This window comes from Falco rusticolus, chromosome 4 (assembly GCF_015220075.1).
Source record: "Falco rusticolus isolate bFalRus1 chromosome 4, bFalRus1.pri, whole genome shotgun sequence".
Lineage (NCBI taxonomy): Eukaryota > Metazoa > Chordata > Aves > Falconiformes > Falconidae > Falco > Falco rusticolus.
This window is the reverse complement of record NC_051190.1, coordinates 18209873-18229099: the sequence shown is the minus strand read 5'-3', so window position 1 is coordinate 18229099 and position 19227 is coordinate 18209873. Positions and strand designations below refer to the sequence as shown.

At 44.8% G+C, this 19227-nt stretch overlaps 2 protein-coding genes across 2 annotated transcripts; one reads left to right on the top strand and one right to left on the bottom strand.

Annotated features, from left to right (window-relative positions):
* LMOD3 (leiomodin 3) lies at nt 1-6845 on the top strand. The gene is made up of 3 exons (XM_037382412.1): nt 1-457; nt 2277-3629; nt 6073-6845. Exons 1-3 carry the CDS (start codon nt 167-169, stop codon nt 6097-6099), a joined length of 1671 nt encoding a protein of 556 aa, XP_037238309.1. The 5' UTR covers nt 1-166; the 3' UTR covers nt 6100-6845.
* A 1668-nt stretch (nt 6846-8513) lies between these two features.
* Nucleotides 8514-18584, bottom strand: ARL6IP5 (ADP ribosylation factor like GTPase 6 interacting protein 5). The gene is made up of 3 exons (XM_037385358.1): nt 18341-18584; nt 10575-10792; nt 8514-10257 (listed from the first exon to the last, which is right to left on the bottom strand). Exons 1-3 carry the CDS (start codon nt 18514-18516, stop codon nt 10085-10087), a joined length of 567 nt encoding a protein of 188 aa, XP_037241255.1. The 5' UTR covers nt 18517-18584; the 3' UTR covers nt 8514-10084.
* Nucleotides 18585-19227: the final 643 nt, after the last annotated feature.

The following is a 19227-nucleotide window of genomic DNA, read 5'->3' as shown; positions in this document are numbered from 1 at the left end:
TCTGCCTCCCGCACTGAGATCGAGAGCTGCCACAGCTCATGACCAAAACATGAACTCGTCCATTTAACCGATTGAACTACTGCTAGTGAGGGGGGGGGGAAAGAATTTTTTCCCTTAACATTGATCTTTCTCTTTAGGTTTAAAAAATAATACAAGAAGAACGAACATGTCTGAAATCGACCAAAACTCTGATGAAGAAGTGTGTCCTGAGGACATTGATGAAGATGAAATCCTGGCAAACCTGTCCCCTGAGGAGCTAAAGGAGCTGCAGAGTGAGATGGAAGTCATGGCCCCAGACCCTGAAGTCCCAACTGGGATGATACAGAGGGATCAGACGGAGAAACCCCCCACGGGAAGCTTCGACCACAGGTCCCTGGTTGACTACCTGTACTGGCAGAAGGCATCCAGACGCATGCTCGAGGATGAAAGAGTTCCCGTCACTCTCCTGCCCTCTGAGGTAACGAGCTAAAAATCACAAATATTTATTATGCATCTGCTGTGGGATCTGCTTTAATACTTTAACCTGCCTCTGTTTGTACCGTACCTTACGTAAGGGATGAAAACAAATTCAAATCCATCCTAAAAGCCTCAGCAGTGGCAGGATGCAGCTTGGATTGATGTCAGAGTTAGCAATTTTTAAATGGCTTTGCCTAAATATTTACTTAACTTTTTAATATAAGAAAATCCTAAATCCTTTCAGTGAAGCAAATCACTGAGAAATTGTCATAAAATCGGTTTGGAGGATGTAACTCAGATTTGTTTGACTTTACGTATGGAAAACCACCATATTGCTTTTCCATAGAAGACTATGTTAATCATATGTATTAAACTAATTAATTGACAGAATTTAATGTCATACTGGACAAAACCCCAAAACGCTGTGTTTAACAATGTGAAACATTCACTAATGACCAAGCATGCAAACTCCACAAACTAGTGCAACCCTTTTCAATACAGGACTTAAATTTATTCTACTATCCCTATGACTTTGAAATAAAGTGAAGGTCATACTTAGATATTTTTCATGATGAAGGCCACACTTTAAAACAGGTTAATAAAATGGAAATATGGCCAGACAAAACACAGCCATACCTGAACCTAAGTGAATTTAAGATAACTGATTTTTTTTTTTTTTTTTTTAAAGACTAATGGTTTTGCTATTACGCAGCAGCACAGTTCATCACAGACTTCCCAGGGCAGATTTCATGGGCTGCCTCTGGGGAGGGGGAGAAATCTGTGTTTTTTTCCCTCCCGTGCAACACTTTTACCCTCAAAGAAACAAGTTTTTCTAACACTTCTGAGGTTAAACCTGGAATGTGAGCGTAGAGCTGCCTGCTGCATTTGCAACTGGTCAAGCGATCGGGTGCTAAACCCAGCCACTACCACAGCAAATGGGAACCGCAGCCCCGAGGGCAGAAGTGACTGCCACAGTCTTATCTGACTGTAGGTGAACCACAAGTTATGACACTGCCTTGCCCGAACAAGTGCAAACCTTTTGGGAAAATTATTTATTAGTGCTTCATCCGTATTTCTCAGTGATGGAGGATCCACTTGCAAAAAAATGCTTGAAAAAAAATCTCAGCTAGGAAGGTCTCTGGAACTGGTGGGAGTTTGCAAATAATTTTATTTTGATGCTAGAAGCCCCGCTGCCTTGCAACAGCTGTGTTTAGAGTCCAGTTCCCTACCTCTGGACCCAAAATAAAACTGAGCTAATGTTTTGCTTTATCTTCACTGACATGCTTCTTTAGCTGTGATGCTCCAGCAGGTACCAGAGCCTTGTTGTCTCATGTGCTTGATGACTCCACTGTTGTTACAATGTGCCTCCTTCACTCCTCCTGGGGCTGAGCAAACAGCCAGCAGTTAGCAATGATTTGCAGTGGTTTGTAGCATAGGAAATAAAACTTTCTCTTTTGTCGAGGAAACAATAAAAATTATGCAAAATCCAGAAAGACACTTCGGATCGGAGACTCTTAACTCCCAGAAGGGTTCAAGAACCACCTTAACATAGCATTAAATATGTACAGGACTTAATTGTCAGGATTTAATTTTAAAGGCAAAGATGAGAAACTGGTTTGCAGCTGCTTTAAGACCAATTGTCCCTGTGTTCCCAGGCAAGCCAGCACAGCCCTGGCTGACAGGCAATGACACTTTTGAGGGTTATTCTATAATGTATGGGCATAGAGGTATCTAAATCCAGCCGTTACATGCTTATTTGAGCAGAAAGTTAATGTAACAAAGCCATGTTCAATTATTTCAGCTGTTTTTGTCTTCCTCAGAGAAGCGCTGCGGAGGAGGTGGAAGGAAGGGCCGGCGGCAGCGGTGAGGTGGCCAGCGGGAGGGGGCCAGCAGCAGAGGGAAAAGAGAGACGGTACCAAAATGAGCACTTGTCCAACTCAGGAACACAGTTTGGGGGTGCAAAGAAAGATGGAAGTGATAAGGAGAGAGGGGAAGAGGAGGAAGAGGAGGAGGAAGAGGAGGAAAAGGAAGATGAGCCTGAATTGGAAACAAAGGAGACTTGCACCGATGAGAACAGTCACAGCGATCGGATAAGTAAGAAACCAGGTACAGAATCAGGAGAAATCACACAAAAGCCAAATGAAAATGAAAAGAAAATATCAAAATTAAACATCCCCCAAAAGTTAGCATTGGATACCAGCTTCATGAAGCTAAGTGCCAGGCCTTCAGGAAATCAAACCAATTTAGAAGACAGTTTGGAGAAAGTCCGAAAAAACAACCCAGACATGAAGGAGCTCAACCTGAACAACATAGAAAACATCCCCAAAGAAATGCTGATAGACTTTGTCAATGCTATGAAAAAGAATAAAAACATAAAAACGTTCAGCTTGGCCAATGTAGGGGCTGACGACAACGTGGCGTTTGCGCTGGCCAACATGCTGCGGGAGAACAGGAGCATCACCACGCTGAACATCGATTCCAACTTCATCTCTGGCAAAGGGATCGTTGCTATCATGAGATGCCTGCAGTACAACGAGACGCTGACGGAGCTCCGCTTTCACAACCAGCGGAGCATGCTGGGCCACCAGGCAGAAATGGAGATCGCCAGGCTGCTGAAAGCCAATGCCACCCTCCTTAAAATGGGCTATCACTTTGAATTGCCGGGGCCCAGGATGGTGGTGACCAACCTGCTCAGCAGAAACCTGGACAAGCAGAGGCAAAAGAGGCAAGAGGAGCAACGGCAGCAGCAAATGAAAGAGCAGAGAGAGTTGATAGCGATGCTGGAAAATGGACTTGGGTTGCCTCCAGGGATGTGGGAAATGCTGGGGGGACCACTGCCCCAGCTGGGGATGCACGAACCCCCGCAAGCCCCCAAACCTCCCGTCCCCACAGCTGTGTCTCTGAGCAAAAGGCAGGAGAGCGCGAGGCAGCCAGCCCCTGAGCAGCCGTGCACAGAGAAGCCCGTCAGCTTCAAAGTGGTCAAGCTGAAGAAGATTCAGCGCAAACCTGCTGTGCCGGAGTACGTTGAACCTGCTGAGAAAACCAACCTCAGAGATGTCATCAAAACACTTAAACCCGTTCCCAGGAGAAGGCCACCTCCCCTGGTTGAAATAACCCCAAGAGATCAGCTACTAAATGACATTCGTCAGAGTAACGTCGCTTATCTTAAACCGGTGAGTGCTCGGCGGTGGTGCTGAGGGGTGGGAATCGCGCTTGCCCAGTGCGCCCCCGACCTGGCGTTTGTAATGTTGACTGTTCAGGGGGGCTTGCACCTGCACCCGATGTGCCTTGTCATCGTTTTGCATCAGGCTGCCATCCCTGGGATGCAGGTGGTGGTTCCCCCGGGCAAAACTAGGGTACAGCTGGCACCCAGAAATGGCAGCAAGGGCCTCGCGCATCCTTGTCGACATCCGTAAAAGTGAAAGAAAGGAAATTTACTTGGGAGATAAACCACAGAAACTCAAGGTTAGCTACTAATAATAGCCTGTTAGTTATGATAGGCAAGTGCCATTATAAGATGTTTGTTTCAGGAGAGTAACAGGTACTATTTTTCACATTAGTCTGTTCTCAGTCCCCCATAAAACCCATGTTTCTTTTTTCAGTAGCTGTGTTTTTCTTCAGCTCTCACAAGCAGGAAAGCACCATCACTTAGCCCATTTCATAAATGATAAACCCAAACACTGGCAGCAACGTAGCTTAACCCCTAAGTCACCTAAGAACCTGCACAAAGGCAGGAGCCGGGTTTCCAGCATCATGCTGGAGCTGCCAGGCTCCTTCAGCGCTGCCGCCCACCCGCCGGGGCAAGGCTCTGCAGTACAGTCGTGGTCCGGGACCGCTTTTGGTGGTTGGGCTGCTTTACATGAAATTAAAGCTTTAGTGTGAGGGGAAATTTAGTATATTTCTTTAAGATTTATTTTCTTTCTATAGAGTTACTATCTGTAATGGTGATACTGCCAAAAACCCTTGCTATAATATTTTTCTGTGTGTTTGAGCCTTACATTTCGACTTGCAACAACAGGATCAGTACAAGATGCTTTTTCTCAGCTGCCTGAAGACGTAACGCATTTTTACAGTTGCCTAAAAACATTTCAGATAAAACAGTTGGTCCTCTGAAATACTTCTTGGTGGCAAAAGGCCCAAACGGTGTTCTTTTTTTTATTTTTAAAAATACCAGGTTGAAAAAATTGTCGATAAGCTGATAAAAAGCAGGGAGGATCGGGGCTAAATTTACCTGGGGCACACAGATATACCCACCCTGAAATGTAGCCTAGTGCTAACAGGAAAAAAATTAGATCCATTAGCGGTGAAGGTGGAGCGAGGTTATAAGAAGAAAGTAGTTATACCACACCATTTTTTTATATTTGTTTTCAAGTAAATCTTTGCCACTGAAAGTGCTCAGTGGTCACAACTCCAGTGTAAATGTGAGCTCAACATCATTGTGGTTTTGAGAATCCAAGTCCCAAACTGCAATAACTGCCTGGCTCTTACTTGGGTACCAAATTCATGGGCCACTTCTCAAAATGCTGGCCACCAGATTTAACCTTTTGTTTTCCTGAAGTGTTATAGTTCCTTGCATTGTACCATCATTCAAGAAATACTAAAAGCTGACAGATCTATTCGTAGCTAGTGCAGTTGATGCATGTGTTTGTGTTGCTAACACTAGAGGGACAGGGCAGAAAATCCTTTGCAATTAAAAATGGTCAAGTAGTATTTTGTAATTCATATTTTGTTTAATATTTTAACAGTGGGCCACATTTTGCTTTCATTTATACCTACACAGAAATAATTATTCCCTCAGTAATTCCAGAGAGAGTAGTTTGTCCTGAAATGTTGGCAGGGGCAGGTTCTGCAGTGCCTTCTGACCCTGGTCCACCCTTAACATGACCATTCCGCCCCTAAACCAAGTTTTGGGGTTGTGGTGCTCTGCTGGGCACAGCCTTCATTTTGCACAGCAAACGATTAGGAAATCCAGGTGCTGCCAGGGAGCAGTAGTGAACCCCAGCCATTCCCCCCCAAAACCATGGGAGGCTTTTATAAACGAGGGCTGTGGGGTTTGGGGCAGAGGGATCAATTCATGGCCCATCCTAAATGGGCTAGATAACAATGCTATCACAGCCCACAAAGAGATGAAGCAATGGACACATAGTGGGGTTTGGGGGTTGGTTTTTGGTTGCTGGGGGTTTTTTTTGGTTTTGGGCTTTTTTGGGGCTTTTTTTGTCCTCTGTCATCAGGCTACGTGGCTTGGATTTGGGGCATTACAGTGTTACTCCCGCCTGCCTGCAGTAACTCCCCCTTATGTGGTAACTCCTTATTTCCCTCGATATCCTCAGCTTCATCTCTAAAATGGGGTTTTACTGCTTGAGCCAAGCTGGGCATTTATTCGCTCTGTCGCAGGACTTGCTGCTTGAAAACTGATTTACTGGGCATTAAGCATCACAAACAGCAAATGGGGAACTAAACCCAAAATAAATTCCCAAACGGATGCAGCCCTTTGGAGCTCCCAGCTGTTATACTGTTGATTTTTTTACAGTTTCTGAAGGTTTATATTAAACTAAATTGGCTTGGGAAATAAGACTGAGAAATTTCCTCCTCCTAATACTTAGTGTCCTTGTCCAGGTGCCATTGCCAAAGCAGCTGGAGTGAGAGACCAGACTGACCCGGATAAAACAACTTGGAATAAAGACTATTCAAGTTTTGCTTACAACTGTTTCAGCAGATGTTTTCTGCAGAACCCAGGTGGTATATACGACTCTTTGGGAACAAAGCTTGCAATACACACTTTTGTAAGTGTGGTGAAAATGGCTGGCATGGGAAAAGTCAGTGCTAAGTGTTTCCATCAGGTATCAAACAATCCCGCTGCCATCTGTCTGCCAAGTGGATTTGAGGCTCCAGTTTGTTGTGGGAGTATTTTCTCAGAGGCATCAATAACCTTGTCTTTCTAGTTTGTCAGCAAACTGTTCTGCTTCCACGTTGTCCTTCTGCTGCCAGATTCTGCAGGAACATGCTGTGCTTTATCTTATCTTTCTTTTCACACACATGCTCCCTTATTCTTCTCTTGTCCATGAGAAATGTATTGGTTTCCATGTACACAGCTTCATTTTTTAGGCTAAGGAAACAGAAATAAAATAAAGCTCTCTCGTTAAGTTGTGTGCAGCACTTCCATGGCTAACAAGATGCTCACCGAACAGAACAGCTGCTCTGGTACATCAAACGCCTTGGCTTGATGGTTTCAAACTACCTCTGTTTCAGAACATAGTCAAGTTGGTATTGTACCTGATCAGCATATAAATGATATCTTTCCCCAAGATTCATCTCTCTCCATGATGTATTCCTTAATTACAGTGACCTTGGAGCTCACTGAAATGTTGTTTCGGGTCTCTCTCCCCACTGTTCATGTGGCAGGAGGATAAGCCTTCCCCCTCTCTCTGCCAGAGGTTTAAGAAACGCATCATTCATCCTAGTACGGGGTGTGAAGAGCATGTCTCACCTCTAAAAGGGCTGGGTGGGGTTAAACCTGCATATACACAACTTCAGTTCTTCCTTGATTTTTGTGAAATTGTTTTCCTTCCCTTTTAATCACATCAGATATTTTGCTGCAAACTTTTTTTATAAAGCAGCTACAGGTAAGTCACCTTCTTGTGGAACACATCCATGAGAGACCACTTTGTTTTGGGGTTTTGTTTGGTTTTTACAGCTAAAGGCACAGGGAAAGAACAAAGCCTTTCTCTTTGCTAACATGCAGCTGCCCTGCCTTCCAGTGGTTGATACACGTGCTCAAAAGGCACATCTTTGCAGCTCCCAGCAGGATTTCTTTCAGGTGAGTTGCTCCTGCCTGTAACTCTTAGCAACCTTCCCCTGGCAGCTAAATCCCAGTCCTACCCTGCTCCCCCATCCCATGTTTATTACAATAGTCCTGTAGTATCAGCAATGTCTGGGACCTCTTTGAATGCAAGGTGGACTCCACTATCGTTAGTTCAAATTTTCATTTGTCCTTGCCCTTTCTGTGTCTATTACCTGGTTTCTTTCAAATCTCCCATCTTCCAAACTTGTAAAGCTCCTTCTCGGCTCTGCTTGTCTGCAGCTGTAACATCGCAACTGTAACAACCTGGGAAACCTGGTTGATGTATTGTCTAACACATAGCAAGTAAGTTTTTCAGTATCCCATAAGGGGGAGGGGAGAGTCATTAAAAGGGAAGTAACATTTCCATTGCACCTGTTTCATACAGCCCTGTCTCTTCCTAAAGGATAAACGCAGGAAAGAGAAGGAACTTGGTACTTCCATCCAAGCCCTCGCATGGAGAACAGCAGCAAATGACAAGTGCAATGAGCAACTCTCCTCTCCCCGAGAGCTCTTTGAGCACACTGCTCTCTACACTGGGTTCAAGGCCAGGCTAGTGCAGCTGGGACACGGAAGGACAAAGGAAAGTATAATACAGTGCTTTATAATCTCCAACTCAAGCTGCCAGGCGCAAACTACCGCTACAGCAGAAGCAGCCAAAGCAGCAGTGCTGCCGCAGCTGCCAGGTACTCCCAGGGAATATACAGCAGGACCTGTGAAGCCCTGCTCTGATCCGCGTGCTCCCACCCAGCAGCCTCTTGAGCCATCGCAGGAGGAGGGAGGCAGCTCAGTAAGAGATCACACCAGTAGTTTGACTGCAGCAGAGCTGGCTTCCTAGTACTGCTCAAGGCACAGCTCCCAGTAATCCTAGAAGCAGAAATCCCTCTCAGGTAATTAAAAGAAATGAAAAATCCCTGTTAAGTAAAGTAAAGTTATATAAGAGACGGAAAGAGCATGAGCAAATGCCTTAAGTACTACTCCTCTGTAAGGAGCAAGAGCAAGGCTGTAATATTCCTGCAGCTCAGAGGTCCCTCGTGCCTCAACAAAGTCAATTCAGACACTTCAGCGCTCAAAGCGAGCAGCTTAATCTCAAGCATGGGCTTGCAGCAGGGTGACAACAGGTCTCCCACCGCCACTCCAGGGATTTCCACCAACCGTACAAACAGAGACCAGCTCAAGCTTCCAACCCCTTTCCCCAACCTGAAATAAATGCGCTCAGTAATCACCATTAGAATTTATTTTTAACTGTGCAGTTTTTAAAATTCTACAGTAATGATGAAGTCATAAGCTACTACGTTCTTTAAGTGTGGAAACAGTTTTCAAAAAAGACCATGCGCTACAAGTGAGGAACAGCCCATTGACTCTTCAGCTGGAATATACAAACATTTTCAATAAATACTGATCACTTTAACACTTAATGGAATGACATGTTCAGATTTCTACAGAGTTCACTATGGAAACAGCATGGTAAGTTACATAAAAGCTTCAACTTTAAGGATCCTTGCCTTTTTGTTAAACTAATTACTTTGTTAGAAAAGAGAAATGCAAGAACATTTGAAATGGAGTGTCACCTGGACAACTTCTTCCCTCCCTGTTGTTGGTAAGCTCCTGTTATCAAGATTATTCCATCAGAGCCAGCAGTTAAGTTAAAATATATATATATAAAAGAATCCCCCACACCACTTTTGGTTGTTACAGGCAAATATCTTCATGAATTTGAAATGGATTTTCAAGAACTGCATCTTGACATTTATTGCTTTTACTTGTAAACCTGAAATCCAGTTTATTCCTTTGAAGGGTGTCAGAAGTACAGAGTCAGTGAGATGCATGTTTTACTTATACCTTTGCATTCTGGTTCAGAAGAAAGAAAAAGATAACCCACGCTCGAGAACACACATACACCTCCATCTACAAAACAGCCTATACAGACTAAAGCAGAACAAGGTAAGTCCTAAAGTAGCAGTATTCAAAAACATCAATAGGGTAGAAACCTAGATCATCCAACATATCTGAAAACTTTTTATTTCTCCCATGCTTGGCCACAGTACACTAGTATGCAGGAAGTTTGACTCTCCCGCAGAGAGGAGCAGTTCCTCTATATCAAGATTTTAAAGAGACCAAAGGTGCTTTTTACTGGAACTGACAGAGGCACAGTGCCAGGTATATTCTTCATGCTTAGATCTATTTAGACTGTTTCCCGACTGCTAAAGGAGGAATGTGAGGTGAGGACAGGAACTCATATTTGTTACAAGTATTGCACAGTTTTACTGCTTGCCAATTAAGCTATCAAACGTGGTCTCAATACAGACCACTTGAGTAAGGGATGTGGAGGATGCAAGAGATACCTACTTTTGATACATTCCAGCTCACCTTGAACGATGCCAGCCTGAGGGTGCTACCCAGCATAAACTGCTAAACTGCCACCTTGTAGAGCTGAGATGAAAGGTGTGTTACTTTTAATAGACAAATTTGCTACAAGACAGTTTAAGAGATTGCATTCCAAAGGTTTCCATCTCTTCCTCCTCTACCCCCCAGAAGAAGAGACAAGCAAACACGTTTAAGTTAGTATGTATTTGTGTAAACACCAGAACATTTTGCTATACAATAGAAAAAGTTGCTGCTCTTATGTTCTCAGAGGAGCCCTGAAGATGCTTGGAATACCTGTATCCTGCAACTATTAATCTGTACCACGTGCATTTCCTGTTTTGTACACAAACTGAAAGCAAGCTTGAACAATAGTAAATAGCAACTACACTCCTGCAACAGGTAAAAATGCTGTGTTGCAGCTGCTTACTCCTTCACTTTAGATATGTAGTCAGCCAGTTTGTTGATACTATCCTCTTGCTGTTCTAGAGCATCCAGTATGATGCCCATTGGGGTCTTCTTCAAGCCTATTCCTTCCATTTTGTTCTCCAGCTTGTTCTTTATGTTTCGGAGTCTCAGAGAAGCATGGACAAACATCACTGCATGACAGAAACACACTTATTAATTGTTAATGCCCAAAGAATGCATAGTTTTTGCAGCATTCATCTTAAGATACACTCTAATGCCATGACATCACTGGAAGAAGTCTTAATGACTGCCTAAGTAACCACAGGTACCCATTTAATAATAACATTAAAGAGGGCTTGTGCTGTTTTGTGCCCCCTTCCCCACAGTTTTGTTTTGGGATCATTTAAATAGATAGTAAAGGCAACCACCAGTTCAGACTCTGCAGACTTATCTGACAAAGCTCAAGTCACATGGCCCTAGCCTCCCAGAGGAGAGGAAAAATACTTACGGAGGAGAGGAAGTGTGATCCCAAACATGAACACCATGACATCTCCCAGATAGGAAATCAGGAAGTAGCTAGACAGCATGATGACCACTACAAATGTGGTTGGGTACTGCTTCTTCAGTCTGCGGAGTATATCCTTGTTGTGTGATACCCACACAAACCCCATGAACACCAGCACCACCACAGTACCGCCAATAAGCATATTCAGGGGACTCAGAAATCTGGAGAGAAGGGGGGAGAGAAAAAAAAAGTGCACCCCATTTAAGAGCCTTCATGACTTGTGTCCATATAGCAAACATCTAGCTCACTGGTAACTCATTACTAGGAAGGTAAGGCATTAAAAACTCAGTTGTTGCTGTCAAGACCTTTATCAACCTCAGATTTTTAGGCAGAAGCTAAATAAAGCAGCAAGTACAACTGAACAAGCAACCCTTAGCAGTGAATTCAGGTAATCATTGTCTTTACAGTCTCTTCCTGAGCATAGCTTGGGATAATGAGAATTCCTGCAGCACCTCATCAACAGAAGTACTTACCACTAGGACCCTTACCTGTACTTTCATTCGATATCAAACCCAGAGTTAGAAAATCCCAAGAGCAGATGGAGATAACTAGTTGCTCAAGGGATTGCTCTTTTCCCTACGCACGACCAAACCAGGCTCAGTCTAGGCCTTCAGATGAACTAGCTTTTCTTATTATCTTGTCTAGGTTTGCAAAATGGGTAAGGTAGGAAAACCTTGAGTAAAGCAAGTTATTTCACTATTTCTTATTTAACTTTTCTATTGGTTTACACCCAAATATAATAATTTTATGTACCTGCAGAAGGAGCTTACCACCATCAGCACAACAGATGGAAGCCCAGGCTCAAGGAAGCATGCCTTGAGAGTCAGAAGGAACCAGAGTATGGGATAAAGGTCTTGTAGGAAGAAGAGCCAGGCCTGGCAAGAGTCACTGCTGAGGTTTGTGTTCTATTACTGTTATCAGAGTTACCAAGCAAACCAAGCCATCAAGTGGATCAGCTTTGGACTATAAACAGTAAGTCCCTTTTTTGGACCAGGGCAAGAACATCACCTGCTCAAACCACCTTCCCAAGTATTTAGAGCTTGTTTAGAGTCAGACTTTCAGCAATAAAATTTGCTTGGTTTGTTTCTGTACATGCACAAAGTCCAGGCTCTCTTATATTTCACTTGTATAGCAATAAGTTATGTCACTTCATGTACATTCTGATTTACTTGCTTGTACGTGCACTGATCTAATTACAGCAGCTGAGGGCTGAGCTGTTACAACCAACAGCAGCATAACTGCCATGATAAAGCCAGAGGTAGTCAAGATTTCTTCTCGTAGGCTTTGCAGTCAGTCTTACTGTTCCAAAGCTAACAGGCACAATGACTCACCACTCCACCCCACTGCTGAGGAGGATGCTATGGTTTGTGGTCTGTGCTTCACATCCAGCACAGGCAGAAGAAATTTGTTGCTGGACTGGTATGCCAACACTCTACCTGTAGTGCCAGAGAGTATTTTCCTAGAGCAGGAAGAACCCCCAAGAATTACTTCAGAGCAGACACTGGCTCTTGACTCTTTCAAGTCAGTTGTGCCAACAAGAGACGGGACAACTGGATGAAAAGAGATTAAAATTCAGACCAGTTCCCCACCTGCTTCTGCTACTCATGCTGAAAAGCCAACAGGGCTTTTTGGAAGTGGTGATAGGGCAGACTTGCTTGTTGCATCTGAGTCACTCCCTGTAGCCAGCCAGAATATATTTAGCTCTGAATTGTCAATCTAAAGTTTCCAGGCTGGAAAATGTGAACAGCATTGCTCTGGAAGGAAATCAGTTTAATTTGTGCTCCTTTGCAGCAGGAGAAGGGTGACTGGACTGCACTAGTGACTGGCTTGCATAGGAACTACTGAACACAGGAGATTCTTAAAAGTAGAAGTTACCTCCACATCACAGCTGTCTTGCAGCAGAAATGACCAAACTTACTCAGACACCTCAGAGCAACCAATTTTTTGTCACCACAAATCTATGGACAAGATACTCCTGCAATTAACAAAGGGCTAGGCAGAGCTTTGCTCTACATTTTTCATGTGTCTAATAAATACTCTCAAAGCTCTATCTTCCCTACCCTTCCCTCTACTTTCATTACAACCTCAGAAACCGGTACAGAAGAGCAGTGCCTCCATATTTATGAGGAAAAGACCAAAGACTTCTCTGCTCTATAGCACTTTCTGGTATTACACAGGTTCTGTGTAACTGACTAGCTGTAAGGGATATGAAGGGGCGGGGGGGGGGGGGCGGGAGCAGAAAAGCATTCAAAAGATCCCACTTCCCTGGGGAAAGTTATTTGAATTACGTGTTTTCTGAAGTGGGCTGCATTCCAACGCGTACAAGGAAACAGTGAACATAAGTATCACATGAAGTCACTCAGAGCCACATGAAAACAGATGGGGATAGCAGTTGCTACTAAAAACTGGTATTCAAATTATCAGCCATGTGTCCACAGACTTCAGTACTCTTGATTACAGTACTGGATAGAGTGTCATATGCCAAGCTCCCCTTTATTGCTTGACTCGCCCACAGCACTATCTAAAGACTCTCTGAGAAATCTGTACATAGAAGCTTCTTTTCCAGCCAAGCCATTTTTCAGGAAGGCAGACCTCCGTTATCCAGTTTTGCTTAGATCTGTTGGCACACTGCTCTCGCTAACACAATAGCTAAAGACTAAAAAGGAAAAAACACAGACATGTTATTTTAGAACACTAGTGTTTGGGAAAAAAAAAAAAAAAAAAAAAAAAGGGCTGTATGACAGCCCTAGAAGTCACGTTATAGTTGGAACCACTAACATTGATATTGATCTTATTTACATAAAGATCAGAACACAATATGCCAAATTCATGCTCAGGCTGGAAATCTTTCAAAGCTGCGGAGACAAGGTAAGTGACCAGCCATTAAGTATGTTACAAGATACTTTCTAAATATAATTCCCTTTAGCAGGGATTTATGAGACTTCTCAAATACCTAAAAACGTAATGCACAGAACTATTAGCATGGCAGCAGTGAGGTAACTTGAGTTTACACTGCTCAGATGACTTAGGGGAAGAAAAACTCTTTTGGGGGTTGGAGAAGAAAACCACTGACTTTCGCAACCCTGAAAGGAGTCAGTACAGCAGGACTACATAGCACTTTGGGAGTGCTAGTCACCCAGAGCACCTTAACCAGATTATGTCCTTCATTGCTCTCTGTGATGAACAAGGTATAACTCTGGTAGGATGCTGCGACCTTCACTACAGCTGGGACAAACTGGCAAGAAAAAGCTGTCACCTAGATTCAGTTCCAGCAGTGTTGTAGGCTGACATGCAATCACACTCCTACCACCCTTCAGAGACCAGGTTTCCTTCAACATCTGCTTTGATACAAAGTAAAGAGATGGGAAAAATAAAGAACATTAAACATCCTGCCTTGCTGCAGGACACAGGCATTGTCCTGTGCCACATGTCCCCACTGGACACTATCTGTGGAAGTAGTATCAGAATACAGCTGAGATGCCAGCAGCTGGGGGTGCAGTTCTGTGGGAAGTAGTACTGGCAGCTACCTCTGGGCAGAAAAAGCAGAATATGTTTTATATATATATATGTATTTTTTTTTTTACCAGATTCACATTTCTTTGGTATAAAAATGACATTTCTTTTTCATGCATCACAAGAAAGGAAAGCCCAAAGAGCTCTGCTTCCAGTGACTTACTACATCACCTCTTCTTGTCAGGTTATTTCCTATCTGCAGTTGTGCGCAGCCTTATAGCAGAAGTGAGCGGTTACTGAGAGAATATACAGCTAAAGCGTAAGGGGAAAAAAAAGGGCAAGATGCATCTTTTGTGTGAGACAAGAAGCTTCTAGCAGCATGAGCCCAGAAATAGGATAGCCACATAAAAAGCAAAAGCAAGCTAGCTTCATCCTTAAGTCATCTCCATTTTAGATGACTGTCTCAGAGTGATTATTCAGCAGTTGCTGTCACATCTGTTTCTTCTGCACGTGACCAGGCAAGCCTGAACAAAGGCACTAAGCATCAGACTTGCAGTCATTGAGAACATTTTTTTACTTGAAGCAGCTCAGTTAGGCCATTACATACAATAAGCATGAAAATTCCCTTTTAGAAGACCTTCTGCTCCATCATGTTCCAAGTGGTGGGCAGGTTAGAACTTTTAAATGCTTCCTTCCTCATTTGTATTGATTTAAATAACTTCAAAGTTCTGAGTCTCCTCTTCCCATACTTCCAGCTTCACTGAGTTTATACAGATGTAGCTAGAAGCAGCACTTAAAAACTATATATGGCATGTTGTCCCAGGTGACAGCCCTCAGCATCCGCAGATTTAATGATGCTTCTTTACTTACTATTGCTCACTTACATTGCTTTGAGAACAGGAAACAGATTCATTTCTTCAGAATTGCCAGACCTTTATGAAGCTATGTATTAACATTGCTTTAAAACATATGTTGCATCATAATGTGTTTTGCATGCTCGTGCTTAATCTTTCATTAGGCATTAGAGAAACTAAGCATTTTGCTGCTCCGAAGTCTTCATGTTGGCAAGGCAATCACTGCAAGCACGTCAGCTAGGGTAGTGGTCTGGGGGGGGGGAGAAAGAAAACTCAAAACAACCACACACATTGATTGCTGGGGTTGTGCAGATGGGCAGTAGGTGTTTTAAAGAAGAAGTGATAAAGGAAAGAGACATCAAACCTCAAGCTGCAGGGAAGACATTATGCCCAAAGAGGCTGAAGACTCTCTTAGACGTGGCACTCTGAAATCCAGTACAGCTTTTAATACTGTTAGATTTAGAAACCAATTTTTAGCAAGCACATGGCAACAAAGGCCTAGAAGAAATTAGTTCAGTTTAAGTAGTTAAGTTTGAACTGCAAGACAGAGAAGCCTTGTTGGAGTAGGTGAAAATACAGACAAATTCCACTTATTAAACAAACTTGATTGTTTGAGGGGAGTTGCAAGCTGTTGTGGGAGGCACTGATTTTAATAATAAATATCTGTACAGCACTCAACGGCAGGACCTTGGCTCAGAGTAAGAACAGGCAGTCCAGTTCCTATACAACTGGGAGAAAGGGCACAATTTCATTTAGTGAAGATCTTCATTTTCATCAGCAGTCTACTGCAACACACTTTGGCCGGGGGGGGGGGGGGGGTTGGCGGCAGGGCTGGGCAAGCACACTAGTCCAGATTAATTCTTAAAGGAATTTGCAGAGCAGGGAGGGTGGAAGATAACAAGGCTGCTACCACCTGCCTGCATTAGAAGAGCAGCACTAACTCAGTAGTTTTAGTTTCTTGTTCACTGATTTATTATTTTCTATCTAGTCCCATAGGCTGAAAGTAAAACTACTTTATTGCAAAGCAGAGATCATTTACATGTAAGAGTAGCTATCAGAGAAGGCAAATGGAAGAAGAAAGGCGAGGAAATGATGATGTAGAGACCATTACAATTCCACTACGTTCACAGTAATATTATTCCAGTACCTTGTAGTGAGATGGTAAAAGACTGGAGAGGTCAACCTTGTTGAACAAGAGCCAGTAAACTGAAGCCATGGCAATAAGCACTGTACTTCCTGTATCAAGAAAGCTCTAGGCTACAATTTCCATGTCAGCTCAGCACCACCACAGCTACCAGGTATTACAGTAGCTGAAAATACATCTCTGCATTACAAGTCTGTCTATATAATTAGATGGTTTAACAACAGGTAGAGTTGGTCATGGGCTAAGTTTAGTTTTGATCACAGGAAGACCACTACATTAGCAGTTTCAATAATCCTGCCCTTAGGCCTGTATACAGCCCTGGAGTTCCTAAAAAGCCATGATTCATCACTTATCACTCAGGCATTCCTGCCCTTGGCAGAATGGAGCATAAGACAACAACTTAGTCATCAATTTAAATTTATCAGGAGAACTTTCTATAACTTTCCCATAAAACCACAGTCTGGCCAGGCAAAAAATCTTTTTAATGAAAGAAATTGATAAGTTTTTCCTCTATTGAAGTGTTCTCCTGTTTCCTTTAGAGTTCTTCTCCTGTCCTCTTTTACTTCAGTGTTAGAAGAATCAGATTCATCATATACCAAAGGCTTTAAGACATGCAATAAAAGAATATTTAAGAGCAAGATCCCACTCTAGATGTGCCTCATTCATAAGTTTTCAACTCACAGGGTTACCAGTTAGTGTTAAGATATTAGAATTGCAGTTCTGATAGTAATCTTCATCTCCTGTGGCCCTCCTTCTCCACCTCCCACCCCAGCAAAATACTGGGAAATAAGTGGGATATATACCAGCCTTGATCTGAAGAAAAAAAGATCAGCGTTCAAAAGACATAATTTAGGAGACTTAGTAAAAGGTGCTACCATCCCAGTTTTCCAGCCAGAGATATCAAAACTGTTGACATTTTCTTCCCCACCTTTTTGGGTAGAAGAGCTGTCCCACTGCTCTCCAGGGCCACTAAGATCTACCTACTTATTTATGGCTAGCTACAGCATCCCACTGCTAAACAAGGACAGATGAACACAGAAGTTTAGACCAAGGTGGTAATCTCATTTTACCAGTCTAGTAGTCTATTTAGCTGACTGCAACCTATCCCCACCAAAATTAAGAAAGCCTATGCCGCTATGCCAAACCTCTAACCATCATATACATCAGGAAGAAAAAGCAGGGTTTTCAGCCTATACTTTCACAGAGCACAGGCCAAAGATCTCTGCAACACTGAGAATCTTCACCAACTTAGATGCTGGGTCAACAGGTTTAGAAGCCCTAACAATGCAGACTGCTTAATAAAAAAAAATAAATATATATTTAAGGGAAGAATTTTAAATCTCTGCATCATACAAGATAAGATGCGCTTCAGCCCAAACCACTCTGGCCTGGTGGCTGGGCAATTCTCCAATTTAAGCATTTGCGCATTGTTTGTTGTGAAGGTGGAGTATTCCAGTTTCCACATTAAAAGCTTAACCGCTAGCCTCTGCTGCGTGTCTTGCTTAAGAGCTTTCTGACCAAAGACCCTAAAGCAAAACTTGAAGAAGAGTCACACAGGCACTGATTCAAAACATGATTATAAGGTTATTTCCTAATTCTCTTCAGGAAAGCTGAGCCTGACAGAACATCATCCCAGCAGATGGTATTGCCTCGAAGGTCTCAATCCTGCCCACCAAGATGAAATGAATGGGTGCCTTATTTATTTTATATTAAAGGTTTTCAACATGCTGTAGCTCAGAAATAAAAAAGGCTTGCTCTGTCCCCTGGCCATAAGCTTAGAACTGTAACACAGAGCCAAATTAATCTTTTTTTTTTTTTTAATTAAAAGTGAAGCTTCTCTCAGCTTGAGCACTCACACTGGCCAGACTGCGCGAGGAAGCACACATCACCGCACAGGACGCCGCTCGGTTTTTCAGAGCGGTGACACCTACCACACAGCCCCGCGACAAGCTGGGTGCCTGCAGCCCCCTCCCCTGGGCCAGGGGGCTTGCCATGGGGGGGCACGGGGGAGTCCTCAGGTGGCTCAGACCCCCAACAAATGAATCCTAAACCCTACCCCGAACCTAACAAGCCCCCCCCTTCCACAAGGGAGGTGTAACTAGGCCTTTTTTAAGCGGCACCCGGTGAATCGGAGGTCTGAGAAGAGGCAGAGGAAGGCATCACCCCCAGCACCCCACCCGAGGCGCAGCACCACCCGCCCGGGCCTCGCCGCCCCCCGGGCCCTCCCCGGCCAGTAGCGGCGAGGCCCACGCACTGACCCCACGATGGAGACGACAGCGGCCGCCACCATCAGGTAGTTGGTCTGGTAGTAGAGCAGGTTGCTGACCACCCGGTTGTTCCATTTCGAGATGTCCTTGAAGTCGGGCCGGGCGAAGCGGTCCGAGCCGGGGAAAAAATCGTCCCAGGCCCGCAGCGGCGCCACCTGCACCTCCATGGCTGCCGCCGCCCCGCCGCCGCGCAGGCCCAGCAGCTCCGCGGCACCGCCCCGGGGCGGCTCCCGGCCCCGGCCCCGCCGCCAGAACGGCCCCGCCGCCAGCCCGTCACAGGCCTGGCAGGGGGGCGCGGCGCGGCTGCCCGCGGGCGGTGCGCAGCCCTTGTTTCCTCCCCGTTCCCTCAGCGAAGGATGCCGGCCATGTAATGCCGCATGGCGGACGCGGCTTGCGTCAGCTGTGAGACGGGCAGTCGGGGTGCGAGCGCGGCGGGGCCCGCGGAGCGGCTGCCCCGGCCGAGGGGGCGCTGGGGGTGCCGAGCCATGGCAGGGAGGCCCTGCCCGAGGGGCAGCCCCCGGCCCGGGGGCCGGCCGGTGCCAGCAGCCCCGGCGGGGCGAGCTCCCGCAGCCCAGGCGAGGGCAGCTGCTCTCGGTGCTTTGTTCCCCACGGCTCCGGTACACGCTGTCCACACGTGCACGGCACAAGGTCCCAGCCTCACCGGACCGCCATGGCGGGCAACAAAGCCCTTCTCAAAATGGAGGCCAGCAGCAAGCCACGCATCACCGCAACACCAGAGGTTGGCAGCTGCTTCTCACAGCTCAAGTGGGAAAGATTTGGATTCCTGTAGTTTTAAGAGCCTGAGGCACAGCCTTTGCAGCCCTGCTCCTCTGCCTCCTGCCCTGCGCTTAGACACCATTCCTCTCATCAGCTCTAGA